General features: G+C 61.7%; 1 protein-coding gene across 3 annotated transcripts in view; it reads right to left on the reverse strand.

Moving 5' to 3' along the window:
• Positions 1-8979: 8979 nt before the first annotated feature.
• The window catches only part of LINGO1 (leucine rich repeat and Ig domain containing 1), a 70035-nt gene continuing 63028 nt past the window's right edge, over positions 8980-15986 (reverse strand). For all 3 annotated transcript variants that reach the window (XM_041745982.1, XM_041745984.1, XM_041745981.1), the window contains one exon: positions 8980-11829. In XM_041745982.1, the coding sequence (XP_041601916.1) occupies positions 9973-11817 (1845 nt within the window). In that variant the 5' untranslated portion in view covers positions 11818-11829 and the 3' untranslated portion in view covers positions 8980-9972. The remainder of the gene's footprint in view (positions 11830-15986) is intronic.

A 15986-nucleotide genomic window follows, 5' to 3' on the forward strand; every position in this document is an offset into this window, starting at 1 on the left:
CTACCCCCCAGCGTGGGGATAGGGCACAAGGGGTTGAAAAAAACACCACTTGGCCCCAGCCCCCAGCGAGACTGCAGGAGAAGCAGCGGCAAGGCTCACACACAGGGCTTGCTCGGAGGTGGGGCACCTCTCCAAATCACTGTGGCTGTCACACAGGCTCTAGGGTGCTCCGTGAACCACTCCTCCCCGACCCCCATTCTGTGTGATTTCCTGTAAGGCACGGTTCTGACACCTCTGATTACAATTTTTATTTGATTTCAATTCCAGTATAGTTAACTGATTGTGATTTTAAACTATGTATTATATGAGGGACTGGCTGGTTGGAGTCCATATCCCCCACCAGACTCTAAGCTCCTCAAGGGCAAAAACTTTCCCAGTCTTGTTCCTCATTATATCCGCAGGGCCTGGCGCAGCTTCTGGTGAGAGTAGGTGCTCAAGAATATGTGGAAAGGAGAGAGAGAGAGAGGAGCAGAGGGGGTGCTCAAAAGCAAGAACGAGGGATCCCTGGGTGGCACAGCGGTTTGGCGCCTGCCTTTGGCCCAGGGCATGATCCTGGAGACCCGGGATCGAATCCCACGTCGGGCTCCCTGCATGGAGCCTGCTTCTCCCTCTGCCTATGTCTCTGCCTCTCTCTCTCTCTCTCTCTCTGTGTGACTATCATGAATAAATTTAAAAAAATTAAAAAAAAATAAAAGCAAGAACGATGGTTCCATCTTCTAAAGGGGGAAAATGAAACCCAGGGAAGGGAAACCAACGGGCCAGGGCCAGACATGATAACAGACGAGCTGGGCTGGGTCATGACCCGGAGTAAGGAGCAAGGCCTAAGAAGACAAACCAGAAGTGAAGCTTTAGGCATAAATAATCTTGGGGAAATGAATAAGTACAAATTGAGTGTGGGATGAGAAAGTGCTGAGAAGGCTCTGAGCAAAGGCCTCCCTGTGACTGAGACCTCTCTCTCTCTCTGGCAGGGAATAGCCTCCCTTTCCGACCGGAGCAGGTGCCATGAGCAGCAGCAGCTCTCTCCAAGGCCGAGAACCGTAGGCCATCCCAGGGTGAGCAAAAGCTTCCCGTGAGTTGGAGAATGTGAAAGGAGGCCCCCAGAACCTCCCTCGGGCCTGTTGGAAATCATGCTGGCTTTTAACACTGGGAGAGAGGGAAGAGGGAGAGAGAGGATCAAGGATCAACTTGTCCATTCAATAGGATAAAAGACTATTGTAATTGCTTGTCACCATGGACTCTTAATTTCTGCCTCAGTGGAACAAATATCCCTGTTACAACAGGTCTGGCTGTGTGTTCGGGGTCCCCTCCCTCGCTCACCACCCTTGAGTCTCCTGATCGTGGCTCTGAATGAGGCCAGGGCCTGGAAGCTGTGTGGGGAAGGTGGCCTTATGCATAATGGGGAGTCTGTGAGAAGAAGAATACTAGAAGCATCGACTGGCCAGGTGCTTTGTACCAGACACTGTTCTGAGTGCTTTGCAGGCATGATCTAATTTAATCGTCACAAGTTCCACGGGCAACTTGCCCAATGTCCCACACAGATGGAGCCAGGTTGTTGTCCCACACAGATGGAGCCAGGTCTATGTGGGACAACAACCTGGCTCCATCTGTGTGGCTCCGGATCCCATGCATCCCTACGCTCGGCCCCTCGGACCAGCCTCCATCTCTCGGGATCCCCCGTGTTACGATGTGACTCAGATGCTCAAGGTGCGCCTGGTCCTGGTGAGGCAGCCCTGAGGCTCTAACACAGGGGATTGATTTCGAATGGGGGGGGCGGGGAGGGGCAGGGACTGTGGTGGTGGGGAAAGGACTATTTGGAGAAGTGACCTCTACCACGAGCTGAAGGCTGCCGGAAGAAAGGAAGTGTGCGAGCGGGCCTGGTGCAGGAAGGGGTGAGGAGGGGCAGCCAGGCGGACAGAGACCATGCGGGGAGGTCCGCAGGGGAAAGAGCTTGGGCACTTGAGGAAAAGAAAGGCAGCCAGTGCAGGCTCTCCAGATTCTTCTAGAGAGAGGTGGCAGGGGTGGGTTACCCCCCGCCCCAGCCTTCAAAGCCAGGTCCTCCCATAGACTCCGGGGGTTGGCCACACAGGCATCCTGGCCAGGATGCTCACCTGCCCCGGCCCCTCCCAGGGACCAGCATCGCTGGGGTTCATGTGGGGCTCGACACCTGCCCCGGGCATCTCTGTGGTCCCTCCTCACCTCAGGGAAGAGTGAGGGCCTGGGGCAAAGGGGTTCCCAGGGCCACGCCCCTTTTCCCATCCCAACCCTCCAGTTGCCTAGGAGACGGCTCCCCACGAGCTCTCATTGGCCAGCTGCAGCTCGGGGGCGGGGCGAAGCTGCGAGTGCACCTGCATCACAGGCTCCTGTGGGGGTGGCTGGATGAGCGAGCCCCTATCAGCCCCAATCAGGGCAGGGAACAGGCCCAGGGACTGCCCTGGGGGCCTGTGCGGATGCTCGGGTGAGAGGGGCGAGCGGAGGTATTACCTGCACCAGTGTGCACTGAGTGTGTTGCTTGCTCAGGTGCGTGCAGGGCTTCTGTGCGGACACGCAGGTCGCTACGTGTTTGGGGGGGAGCACGGGTGAGGTTGTATACACCCGTTTGCACATGCACCTGCTGCAGGTGTGCACCTGCACGAGTGTATGTGAACACAGATGTGCCCACTCAGGTGTGCATTCTGGGCCTGCACTTCCGCTGCGCCCACACCTCAGATCTCTCCTCTGTAGACTCTGAGAAGCGTCCCTCTCCCGCTCAGTGCCCGTCATAGCTCCCCACGGCCGAGCCGGTGCTCTACAGAAGGCCTGCCTTGGCTTCCGCAGGCAGGCGGGGGCCCTGAGGGGCTCCTAGGCGGACCCCAGAAAGGTGGCAGCCAGGTGTGTTCGTAGAGCGGGGCTGCGGGGCTGGCCAGCCTCTGGGGCCTTCAGCGGTCCTGGCTCCACAGTGGGAAGCGCCAGAGGGAGGCCAGAAGGAGGGGGCAAGAGATGGCCTCCGCCCTGGGAGGGCGCTGGGCTGGGAGGTTCCACGGGCCTCTGATCAGGTGACTGCATGGTCGGTGCCAGGCCTGGTGAGGGCGATTTATGGGCTCGGCTCAGGGCCGGGCAGTGAATGTCGTGCTGCTAGAGAGGCTGTAACTCCTCTGCTTCAGCAGCAGCGTGGGGGCAGGGAAGTGGGATGAGGGACAGCACTGAGGTCTGGGGTGAACCCTGAAGCCACGGGGTGGGGGGGGGGAGTCCTGTTAGTACAGGCTTGTCTCAGGCCCTTGGGAAGGGTCGGCCTCAAGGTGCTCAGGGAGTCGGGCAATGTCACACAGTGCAGGGTCTCACCTCGCAGCCCTGGGCTCTGCACAGAGCCCTGGAAAGAGACCCCCTCCACCCAGCTTGGGGTGCTGCCCCCCAGGTCCCCTCCCTGTGCCCTTGGAGTGTCCAGCAGAGGCTCTGGGGCTGGCAGGAGACAAAGGAGAGGAGGGTTTGCTGTGCCCGCCTCTCTCCCCTTTACGATGCCATATTCCTTAATGAGCTATTGCCTCTCGCTGCTCCGCGCCTCGGGGGCCGGGTACCTCCCGGGGCCTGTCCAACCTTGTGTCTCCCAGGCGAAAGCTTTCTGGATGCCGCAGCGCTTGCCTCCCTGTCGCTGCCCCCACTCCCCAGCTCCATTGAGTCAGAGCTGGTGCTAAGACTGACTCATTCGTTTTGTGACCTTGGGTCTGTCACTTCCCCCTTCTGAATCTCAGTTCCTTATCTGCAAAATGGGAGCACAGTGAACATTGTGTGTGTGTGTGTGTGTGTGTGTGTGTGTGTGTGCGCGCGCGCGCACGTGCTTTCCAAGATGCTACTGCTTAGCTTAGCAACCTTGGGCAGCGGCTCAGCCTCTCTGAAACTCATGTTTTTCATCATCGAGACAGTTATGCTAGTCACTGCATTCGGGCTGAGTGCATTCGGGCTGGGAACCGGGGGTGGTGGCCATCCCTCCCATCCCCTCCCCTGCCCGGCTTTTCCCTTCCTCTGCAGTCAGCTTCCTCTTCCTCTGTTCCTCCAGAACATCCTGCCGCGCCATCCCCAGGATTAGCCTTCTCTGGGGCAGTGTGTCACAGCCCAAACCAAGGATGAAGGGATGAGGACATAGTTGGAAGGGCAGAGGAAGACCCCAGGGAGGGAGCCAGGCCCTGGTGGGCAGGGGTTGGCATGAGGGCTGGGGCATGATGGAGCTGGCAGAGAAGGGGGACTGGGGCTGAGACACTGGGGTGTGCTCGGTCTCCGCGGCCTCCTAGCCTTCCCAGACACCAGCAGTCCACTGGCGTGATGACAGGGACCCGGGGACACAGGATGAGCCATAATAGGTTTATGGGGAGGTTGTAAATCCCTTTACAGGCTGAGAAACAACTCCTTCAGCAGTCAGAGCTGGAGCACCCAGGGGAAGGCCCTGACCCCGCTGGGCCATGCTGCATGGCTGCCCTCCTTAGGCCCCCACCAGGGAGGTCCCAGGGCCAGACCGCAGGTCTTCAGAACAGGATGCTGGGCCTCCAGGTCCCACAGAGATGCCCGGCGTATGGGAGGCTGGTGGTCGGGTGAGGGTACTGACTGGTAGAGGCATGATCGCCCCCCAGGGCCCTCGCACTCACCCCCCCTGCGCCACAGCACATGGTCCACTCCTGACTCATCCCAGCCTACAGAGGAAGGCAGCCACACAGGAGGTGATGTGTGGCGGTGCCACCTCCTGTGATGAGAAGCCGCAGTCGGGGGTGGTTCGCCGTGAGGGGTCCAGGCTGGTACTTTCTCTGCTGCGAGGTCCTGGCGCCCTGAATACGAATTCGGGCTTCATCACCCAGCGGGTGGTGGACCCCGGGCAGTAACTTCTCCCTGAACCTGAAACAGGAGCATGTTAGAACCTCCTCTTGTGGGATTCAAGGAGACCATATAGGTGAGGGGCGCCTGGATGGCTCAGCCCACTGAGCATCCGGCTCTTGACCTCAGCTCAGGTCTTGATCTCAGGGTCCTGGCTCCAGCCCCATGTTGGGCATCACACCCAGTGTGGAGCCTACTTTAAAAAAAAAAAAACAAAAAGGGCAATGTAGGGGAAGCGTCTGGCCTGCAAACAGTAATTATTATCACTATTGCCATATTCCTCCCGGGGTCCCTGCTTCCTGCTTCTGCTCCAAAGGATTCTGGCCCAGGGGCAGCAAGCCTGGTTCATGTCCCAGCTCTTACCAGCTGGCCGTCCATCTGGAGGGCAGTCGGCATTGCTCACTGATTCCCTCCTCTTGGGTCAACTGCAGGGGCCCCTGCGCCAGTGCATGGCTCCTAAGAGAACAAAGGCACGTCTGAGGTCCCTGTGGAGGCTCCACAAGTGGCTGCAATAACCCTCGCATCCTGCATGTCCCTGTGTCCTGTGACTTTGCAGCTCTTCCCAGCTCTTCCCAGCAAGAGCCGGGGGCTGTCCTCCCGCCCCTCAACTCGAGGAGGGCCTGCGACTCGCCCTGATTCCTGGCCAAGGCTTCGAGAGGCCTGGCGGCTTCGGTGTGGCCATCCTGAAGAGCTGAGCGACCGTGAAAGCCCAGCCAGCCTCCTGGAGACGTCACGCGAAGTCAAGAGGCAGAGTGGCCCCCGGGCCTTGCGGCCTCCCCCGCCTCGGCTGGGCATTGAAGCCTCCATCATCAGCGCCGCGCGCAGCAGGATGAGCTGCCTCTCCCAAGCCCTGCCCAGGTTGCAGACTGGAACAAACAAATGGTTGTTGTTATTTTGAACCACTAGGTTTTGGGGTGGTTGTCACGTAGCTGTAAATAACCGATAGGATCCCTTAGCTCTTTCCACGACATCTTCACCCAAACTTGGCTTCGGGCAGCTGAGCTCCTTGGGCTCAGCTAATTGGATAAGGGGACGAGCACCTGACTTAGGGCAGACAAGCCACTGGCCGGCAGGTGGCCAATCAGATTTTTTCCTCTAGGGAGCATGAATGAAGGGCTCAGAGATCCTAGTGAGCCAGTCCCCGAAGGAGGTTGGAGCCGGGGTGACTTTTAACGCTGTGTTATCAGAGGGTCTCAAACCGGGGAGAGGCAGGAAAGGTGATGGACCACAGAACCGGGTTCTGTGGGGCCCCAATAAATCACTTCATTCCAGATGGCCTGTGCTGCCCCCTGCTCCTTATACCTCATGAACCTTGACTTCAGGCCCTAAAAGGCTCAAGTCTCCCCGGACTCCTCCCACCAGCCAGGGTCTACGCTGCTGCTCCTCCGACCCCTCACCCCTGCTCCCTGTGACCTCCATCCCTACCAACACGTGCAAGTGCAGCCTTGTCCTCAGGGCCCGGGGCATGGCTGCTCTCTCCGTCCTGGGCATCAGCGGTGATGACCTGGGGTCAGCTCCCATCTTCCACAGGAGCCCCTAGGCCTTCAAGGGCAAATCAGAGGCCATCACCAGGCTTGGCTTCTACCCCGATCTCGTTTGTGGTTCCAGCTCCTTTGTTCCCCACTGCAGCCCACACGGTTCCTTCCTTCCCAGTCCTGGGTTCTGGCCAAAGCCACTGCCCTGCTCATCCGTAGGGATGCCAGGCTGCCAACGGTGGTAATCAAGGCCCCCAAACAGCTGTCGCCCACCCCCCAGGGAGAACTGGAACCGAGGTCCGCCTGACTCCAAGCCCACGCCCCAGCATCACTCTGCTGCGGGCTCTGGGTGGGTTAGCCCCAGGTTCTCCCCCGTGGGGGACGCCCCGGGGTGGGAGGCGTTGGCTGTGCCCAAGTGCTCGCAGCCATCAGCCTGCTGGGGGCCGGCCCCGCCTGAGCCCACTTGCTTATTGGGGGTCGGCTCCCCGTCTTGTCACCCCCTCTGAGCATGCATGCCTCTCGTGCAGGAGCAGGCCTGGGGCTCCCGCCCCTGGTCTTGGGCTCCGGGAAGCAGGCCACACTCACAGGGCTCAGTATTCCGCCTTCTCCCCAGGAGCGTGGAGCCCGGCCTCTCGCCGCCGCCCACGGGCCGAGACACCTGCACCACTGACCGTGGGCCGCGGGCCACCCGGCCCAGCTCCGGCGCCCTCTGGGTACAGGCCCCCCACGGTCGGGGCAGAGACGGCCGCCACTCGCCAGGCCAGGAGGACAGAGCCTCTCCAGCCGGACTTGCCAGGCCCTTCCCCCTCCGGCTGGCGGGGCTCTCGGTACGGGAGTTCACTGCTGTCCTGCGGAGGCCCCTCCCGCAGCCCAGGCCGCCTGTGCTTGGGCCAACCCAGCCTCCGCCTGGGCACTCGCCTTCCCCCAAGGGACTCTGTCCTGTCTGAAAAACACCTCACGATTCTCTCATGTCCTTGAATTTCCTGAGGTCCAGTTCCCCCGCAGCAGCCAAGAATAAATTGGCCCCTTGCACCTCCTGCTCTTACCCAGGCCTCCCAGAGGTAAAGCAACAGTCCCATGGGCAGGCCCCCGAGAACGGTGCCCCCGTGGACGTGGGCTGGGGCCGCGGGAAGCCTGTGCACCTGCCCCTCTGGAGCTGAGCAGGCCTGCCAGGGTTGCGAAGCCTCATGTGATACCACTGGTCTCTTGCCCAAGGACTCCTGTCCCTGCTCCTGTGCTCCCCAGAGCGTTCTCCTGCCAGGTGGGGGTCCCCATGCCTGAGCCAGAGAAGCCGGGCTTAGGAGTCTGTGGCTCCGGGAGCCGGGAACTCCCACGCCCTGGTCCTGGCCCTGGGAAGCTGTGTGGCTCTGGATAAGCTACCGCCCTCTCCGGTCCTCAGTCTCTGCATCTGCACCAGACTGGCCCGGACAGTGATCCACAGCACCGCAGAAGGCTGACTGGGAGCCAGGTACCACAGCAATCAACGGGCACCTGCCCGCCTTCCTGTGACATCCCGATGACCAAAAGTAGGAAGATCATCTTTACATGACAGATCAGCAGACTGAGGCTCAGATGGGTTAAGTAACAATCCCGAGCAGCCAGCAAGTGCCAGAGAGGACCTGGAACCCAGATCCAACCGCAATCCCCGGAGCCTAGACCACTTAGTCTAGGCTGCTCCCCAAGGACCATCAACCTTTTACACAGCAACGCTCCGAGTCCTAACGGCAGACGTTCCTGTTTGTTCCAGGGGATAAAACCACAGTTCCAAGGGCTTGAGGCTTCCTTGGAGCCCGGGATCACCATGGGGTGGTTGCTGGGACAGGGGAGCCAGGGTGGTCTGGCCGCATCAGCTGGGAGCCCGGGGCAGAGCTGGCTCTCGGGGCCCTGTGTGGATCAGATGATGAGTGAGTGGGTGACGAGGGCCAGCTCCGTGCCAGACCCGCTCACCGTGCCGCCTCACCAAGGTGGCATGCTTGCTTCAGAATGCGCTAGGCATGCAGCTGCCCGGGCCACGCCGGCTCAGGCTGGGCACGTGTGCCCCGGACAAGCCCCGACCGGAGGAGCTGCATTCTGAAGCCTCACTTCCCAACCGCTTCCCCTCCACGTTCAGCTCGCTGTGTGCCACTCCGACCTGCGCGGCTGGATCCCCCCCGAACCTGACGACCACCAGGTGGTAGGCTCAGCCCACCATGGGGCTGCATCCACGGAGACCCCGAGGACAAGAGGAAGGGTGGAGGGGAGAAGCCAGGCCTGCAGGGTTCTCCCGGCCTCTGGAGACGGCGGCGAGTGCCCCAAATGCCGACTGAGCTAGGGCCCCAGCTTCTCAAGCCGGGCCCACAGATCCAGGGAAGCTACAAGGTGATGGAGCTGGCCCTTCACACTGTGTCACCTGGGGCAGCCCTTCCCATGGCTGAGTTTGCAGCAGCTCGATTTGGAGCGAACAAGCAGGGCAGCTTCTGATCCCCTGGGTCCGCTCCAGTGCTGCGGATCCCGCTCCCAAACCCACGACTCTCCCGACCCCAGGCCGGGGCGCTGCTCTGAGACGGGCCTCGGAAAGACCCCAGAGCGGCCCTCCCCCAGGATGTCCCCAACCCTGATGCCCGTTGGGAGCCCCTCAGGATGTCTCTCACCCCCCACGGTGAGAGAATAATGACCATAATGAGAGCAGTCACCCACACATGTGCACAGCGCTTTACAGGTTACAAAGTGTTTCACATACATCATCTCATCAATGCCTCACAACAGCCCTGTGAGGTAGGCAGGGCAGGGAGTCACGTTTCCATTTGTACAGATGTGGAGACTGAGGCCCAGAGAGGGTCAGCGACCTGTCTGAAACCACACAGTAAGTCAGCAGCAAAGCGGGGACCAGAAGTTAGGCCCGGGTCCTGCCTCCAGCCCCTGGCTCTCTCCACCGACTGTGCTGTCCTCCAGGAGGACCCCGGCCCCTGTCCAGAGTCTCAGCCACACCCGAGCCAGGCCCCCAGTCCCCGGCAGCGGGGCAGCGGTGCTTCCTGGCAGCTTGGCCGAGGGCCCCCACCCCATCAGGCAGCCCTGTGTCCTTCACCTGCTCCCTGCAAACAGCCAGCCTGGGGCTGGGCCCGCCTCCGCCCCCTGCCTGCTAGTGTCAGCTGCCCGGGCAGGTGGGGCTGGAACCTCCTTTCCTGTTTTCCTGAGTGATCCCTCCCCATAGGGGAAGAGAAGAGAAAGGAGGAAGAGAAGGAGGAGGAGGGAGGGGGAGGAAGAGAAAAACCAGAAGCTGAGTTGGAAGAGGGCCCTGGAGCAATCAGGACGTCAAAAGTTTGCATTCCGACTAGCTATAGGAAATAGTTTTTTTTTTCTCTTTTTATTATTTCAAGTTTTCATAAAAATCCATAATTATTGAAACCCAAGTTACAGAGGAAGTTCGTAACTTTTTTTTATTGAATTACTGACTGTGCGTGTCGGCCTGTCAGCTTCCGACTCCAGTCTGTCAATGCGTGCCCCTGTGCAGCGGGGTCCCCGGGCCTGGGCGGCTGAGGTCCTGGTGGAAGGAGGGCGGGTGGGGAGGGGGGCAGGGGCGGGGGAGGGAGGGAGGGAGGGACGGAGGGACGGAGCGTGTGCGGAGGGAGGAGGCGGCAAGGACTGAGGACCAGGCTCCTTCCCCTGCCCCCCTGCCCCGTCCTCAGATCATCTTCATGTTGAACTTGCGGGGCGCATCGGCGGCGCTGACACCTGCGTCCGACTTGCGGGGCACGTACTCGATCTCGATGTTGTGCTTCGTGTTGCCCTTGCCCCGGCTCCAGAGAAAGAGCAGCACCAGGCAGAAGAGGACGACGCCCAGGAAAGAGATGAAGCCCATGGTGGTGGCAATGATGAGGGTCTTGATGTCGAAGGGGAAAGGCACGGTGGCTCGGGTGCTGTTGGCCTCTCCCTCGCCCGGCTGGTTGGAGATGAAAGCGAAGGTCTTGTTGGGCTGATGGGGCCAGTCGGGTGAGTAGCTGCGCACGTGCAGGTGGGCCGGCATGGAGTCGTTGCCCCCCGCGTTGGCTGCGATGCACAGGTACGTGCCATTGTCCTGCACCTGGGCGTAGCGCACCTCCAGCGTGCCGTCGGGGAAGACTGTGAGCCGTCCGTTGCTCTTGGCCGAAACCAGGTGCTTGCGGGGCGAGAGCCAGAGGATGGCGGGCGGCGGGTCGCCGTCCGCCCGGCACACGAACTGCACCGTGTGACCCTCATCCACAAACACTTGCTGGGCCTTGCGGTCCCGGATGCGGGCGCGACGGCAGGTGAAGTAGTTGGGCAGGAGCACGTCCGGGAAGTCTTTGAACTCCTTGCCCTGGACGAACTCGGGTGTGGCACACGTGGGCTGCTGCCGGTTGAAGTTGAGCCGCCAGCGGCGCCGGAACACCCACAGGAGCCGACAGTCGCAGGCCAGCGGGTTGGAGTCCAGGATGAGCGTCTCCAGGTTGCCCACGGAGTGGAAGGCTGACTCCTCCAGCGTGGTCAGCTGGTTGCCGGACACGTTGAGCACGCGCAGGTAGTTGAGGCCGCGGAAGGCGTAGGGCTCCACCACGGCCAGCTGCCCGCCCACCAGCTGGATCTCCTGCAGCCGGAGCAGCTCATGCAACATGGAGCCCTCGATGGTGCCGATGGGGTTGTAGGAGAGGTTGAGGAAGCGGAGATAGACCAGGTGGCGCACGGCCAGGTAGGGCACAGCGGTCAGGTTGCAGTGAGTGATGGACAGGGATGTAAGGTTGAGGCCGTAGAGGCAATTGGGCGTCATGGTGTCCAGGTAGGGCCAGTGGGAGATCTCCAAGACCTTGAGCCGATACAACCTCTTGAAGGAGTAGTCCCGGATGGCATTGATGTTGAGGTGCCGGAGCCTCAGGACGATGAGGCTGTGCAGGTGGGACAGCGCCTCGGTGGGGATAGAGGTCAGGTTGCACTTCTCCAGGGTCAGCTGCTCCAGGCTGTTGAGGCCGCTGAAGGCCCGGTGCGAGATGTAGACGAGGTCATTGTCGCCCACCTCCAGCGACTTGAGGTTGTACAGGTCCTGGAACATGTAGTCCAGTAGGATGACGATCTTGTTCTCGCTGATGTCCAGCTTGGTCAGGTTGCTGAGGCCCGTGAAGACACCCAGGGGGATGAGCTTCAGCCGGTTGCTACGCAGCCCCAGAGTCCGCAGGCTGAAGAGATTGTTGAAGGCGCCGGGCTCCACGGCGCTCACGATGTTCTCGTTGAGCTCCAGCTCCTCCAGGTGTGGGAAGCTGGCAAACTCGTCCTGGTTGAGCGTCTTGATGCGGTTCTTGCCCAGGTCCAGCAGGCGGGTCTCGGTGGGGATGCCCTCGGGAACCGCTACGAAGCGCTTGCGGTGGCACAGCACCGCGCGGTCCTGGGCGGAGCACTCGCAGCGGGGCGGGCAGCCGGTGGCCGAGCCTGACAGCACCGAGCCCAGCACCAGCAGGAGGATGGGCTGCCAGCAGGCCAGGAGGGGGCTGGGCATGCTCCTCGCGCCCCCCGCCAGCATCCTCTCGCTCACCTGCAGCCGGAAGCAAGCACAGGATATGGGGTGGTTAGAGGACGGTGCTCGACTGGCCCCACCCGGGCCCCCCACCCCGTCAGGATGTCCCTGGCACACGTACAGAGCTGCCGCTCCACAGTGGCTCAGGGCACCAGCTGCAACCCCATGGTGAGGCCCGGATGCCCAGGCTGCAAGGCCTCCTGCCCTGCCGTGCTGCTTCCCGCATGCTCCTTACCCTGCCTGGAGCCCCCCCAAAAGGACTTCCCCAGCATCCCCGGGATTGAGGGGTTCACTGCAGGGGCATCTCGGAGGAGCCTGCCCTCGGCACCTCCTTTATGGTTTATGATTTCACAGGCGACGTGATCCATGCACGCACCCCCTACCCCATCCCACCCACCCTCTGAACCTCAGTTTCCCCTGGTGTTCACAGGGATGAAGCCAGACCTGCTGAGTTGCCCTTGGGGCTCACAGAGGGGATCAGAGAGGCTCAAAGGCTGAAGCCTCCGAGAAGAGCCTAAGGAGGAGCAGGTCTGGTGCCCCACCTGCCAGGCCAGGGCCCCCAAGCTGCTGGGGCCACCCCCCAGCCTCCGCTTCCCCGGGCACAGACACCACGGCCCTCTCCTCGCCAGCCCTGCCCGAGCCCCCACCTGGGAGCCCCAGGATATCAGCCGACCCAGTGGCACCTGTCCGTAGCCACGAATCTGCTCCCTGGTGGGCTTTCCAGGTCAGCGGAGAGCACCCCAGCCAGGAAGCCGGGCACCTGGTGCCTCCCTGCAGAGTGCCCCCACCTCTCCCTTCCTCTGGGTCCAGCATGACCCGCCCAGGCCCCGGAGCTCAGGCCTCGGCCCCCACGGCCCCTCCTCCCGGAGCACCCCTGTGCCTGCTGCCGAGATCCCAGCATCCAGCGCTCCCAGAAGGTTTTTCTGACCCTCGGCGGGAAGCGTGCTCCTCTCTGAGGACCACCAGCCTTCATCTGTCTCTTGGGGTTCGGGTCACACTCCTCCCAGAGCCCCGGCCCCGGGCTGCTGCTGGTCTGGAGCGTCCCACGGCCCCCCACAGCCTGGCAGCCGGAGGCACCGTCCGGCCCACGAGGCGCTGGGGTTGGACCGTGAGGCGACGGGGGCTTGGGTGGTGGTGACAAGGGCTACGCTGCAGGTACAGGCTGTGGGTGGGTAAGCAAGGGGTGTGTGTGGGCCGCCCCTGTGACCCTCTGCCAGCTGCGCTCAGAGGCTGCTCTGCCCCCCATCCCCCCCTCTGCTCCGTCCCGAGGAGAATGGGCCCAGCAGGGTGTGCAGGGGGCAGCAGGGCTGGTCTGGACTCCCCCATGCTGCAGGGCCTGGGTCACATGGTCTCCGGAGGTCGGACTATAGTTGGAACACACACCACACCCATGGTGCCAAGGGGGGGGCTCACCGCAGGAAGGGGGGCCCCACAGCTCTACCCCCGGCCATCGGGGCTGCCCAAGGACACCCAGCCTGTAGAAGGGGGTGGACCTGGGACCAGAGCTCTGGCCACAGGGGCTCCAGCGGTCTCCCAGGACTGACAGGTGCTCTCCGGTTGTTGATCGACTAGGTGACTGATTAACCAGAGAGGGCTCTGGGTGTCACTGACATGTTCTAGCATCTGCAAGGTCCTGTCATCCCCAGTGGCCCTGTCTGGTCCCCCTGCCCTCGGCCCCTCTCATCCTCTCCAGGCTCCATGGTTCAGCCTCTCCCCGCCCCCCAACCAGGCCATTTTCAACAGTCACACACGCTCCAGTGAGCCACCAGGAAAGCAAACATCCTGACAGGCGATCAATAAGTAATTGGGCCGGCAGCTGGGGCTGGCTCGGGGTGAGGTGGGGGGCGGGAGACATAGGTGGGGCTCCCAGCGTCCAGCTCAGGGCCGGGCCGGTGGGTGTAGCGGGGGCTGCAGGAGGCTGGGGTGGGGGGCACCGGCCACCTGAGATGTGGGGAAGCCCCTCACACACCAGAATAAGGAACTCAGCCCGCCACCGCCTTGCCTCCCACCAGTCTGCCCCGTGACGCTGCCCAGGTGTCCTCAGCTGCTCCTGGCTCTGCACCACCTCCTTTTGGAGAAACCTCCCGGCCTCTACGCCCAACGGCCTTCGTGACCTCCTTTCCCAAAGGCCACCTTCTTAGTGAAGCCGTCCGTAACCCACGCAGTCAGAAATCTTCCCCTTCCTATAACACGGGGGCACCTTACGCTCCTTAGCGACATCATGGAACTGCTATTGAGCACATCCCTCCTTCTAAAAATAACTTGGGCCCATTGACAGAAGATGTTATGCCACAAGATGGTAAAAAGATAAAGGAAGCCCGCGAGGAGAGAATGCCACGACGTCTTGCGTAATGGTGGAGGGGTGAGCTTCCTGGCAACCAGAACAAAGAAGGAAATATGCTCGCAAGCCTCTGCACTTGGCGCTGCGCCTCCACGTATAATCCTGGGTCAGCCGTGGGTGCTTCTGTCTCACAGAACAGCCCCTGGATGTTCTTTGAAAGACAGGGTATAGGGACACCTGGGTGGCTCAGTGGTTGAGCACCTCCCTTCGGCCCAGGGCGTGACCCCAGGGTCCCGGGATCGAGTCCCGCATCGGGCTCCCTGCACAGAGCCTGCTTCTCCCTCTGCCTGTGTCTCTGCCTCTCTCTCTGTGTCTCATGAATAAATAAATAAAATCTTAAAAAACCCCACAGGGTATCCGCTAGACTCTTTGCAGGGCCGAGGCCCCTGAGTGGGCGATGAGAGGCCCGGGGAATTCAAATACTGATGGCAAAGCTGACTGGCGTTGCCTTGCGTGGCTGCTGTCCCCCACCCCCCACAACCTGGCAGTCAGACCCTCAGAACAGGTCCCGCTGTGCAGGACCAACACCGCCCTGGAGGGCACGTCCTCATCCTTCACCCTGTTCATGCGGCTGTCCCTCCGGAGGTACACTGAGGCCGGGAGCAGTCAAGATGCCTGCCCCAGCCGGCACGGCAGCTACACAGCACCCGGCGAGCCTCCCCTCTAGCAGCCCTACGGGGTCGCTGCCATCTCGGGGTGGACGGGGCCGCGTCTGCAGGGTCACCCCAACTGCTGAGTGGGCAACGTGCTGCTCCTGCGCTCCCGGCGCTGTGGGTCCTGCTGGTTAGCCCCGCGCTTGCAAAGGAGAAGTGTTTTATGCATTTTAATCAGCATTTTATTTTGGATCCCTGCCCCCTGAAGGGCTTCCCACAAGGGCAGGAGTTTAAAAATTGGACCAATAAATACAAAGGGAATAAACGTCCAAGGCAGGCAGGTGGGCAGCCAGTGGAGGAGCCAGGCCCGGGCACAGTGTTCGGACCCCGGCACAGCCGGAGAACCCCTGGCCCCACAGTGGTCCCGGGGTAGGACCCGGGGCTCCCCACACTGGCCCCACATGGTTCCCGGCCTCCCCACCGCGTGACCTCAGCAAGGCTGGGCCTCCCTGGTCTACTCCCGGCACTCTGCGGCGAGGGGAGGACTCCAGGCTCCCCGAGGGAGCCCACGACAGAAACGGACTTTCCCCAGCTAGAAAGCCAAGATTCTCAAACCTGGTCGGGCTGGCGAGGAGTTCCACCGGGGCTGGAAGGATCTATGGGAAAGGCCTCACTGTGGGGCCGTCCCCTGAGGGGCTCAGGATGGGACGGGTGACTGCGGGGGGACAGGAGGGGCCTGGGGCCACCTGCAAGTGGGCTTGGGGAGGGAGGCCAGGGGGCACTGCGCCTCCCCAGGCCGCGTTCAAAAAAGTTATCTTTAAACCACTTTTAGGGCTTCCCAAATGGAATTCATTTGCCCTCAGGCCTAGGCACCAAGTCCACGGGCTCTGAGTTCTGGACCCATGTGGAGGGGCGGGCATAACAGGCGTGGAGAGGCGCGGGCCAGGGCCGGCTCGTCCTTGGGAGGTGTGAGCGCCCTGCCCCCAGGCCCCACAAAAGCCCTTCCTCAACCATGAGTGTTGAACACACTGGATGATGTCCCCGGTGCCCGCAGCTGCCTCGCACCTGATTCGCCGCTGGGCTCGCACCTGATTTGGGGTCGGCTGCAGCACAGGACGGGAGGTTTAGTTATTTTCGGTTTATAGTATCAGTGTGTCATGGTGCTCCCACTCGGCACTCCCCAGGGAGCACGGGGCTCCCCAGCACACGCGGGCGGGGGGGGGTCCCTGCACGGAGGCGCC

This window comes from Vulpes lagopus, chromosome 2, assembly GCF_018345385.1.
Source record: "Vulpes lagopus strain Blue_001 chromosome 2, ASM1834538v1, whole genome shotgun sequence".
Classification (NCBI taxonomy): Eukaryota; Metazoa; Chordata; class Mammalia; order Carnivora; family Canidae; genus Vulpes; species Vulpes lagopus.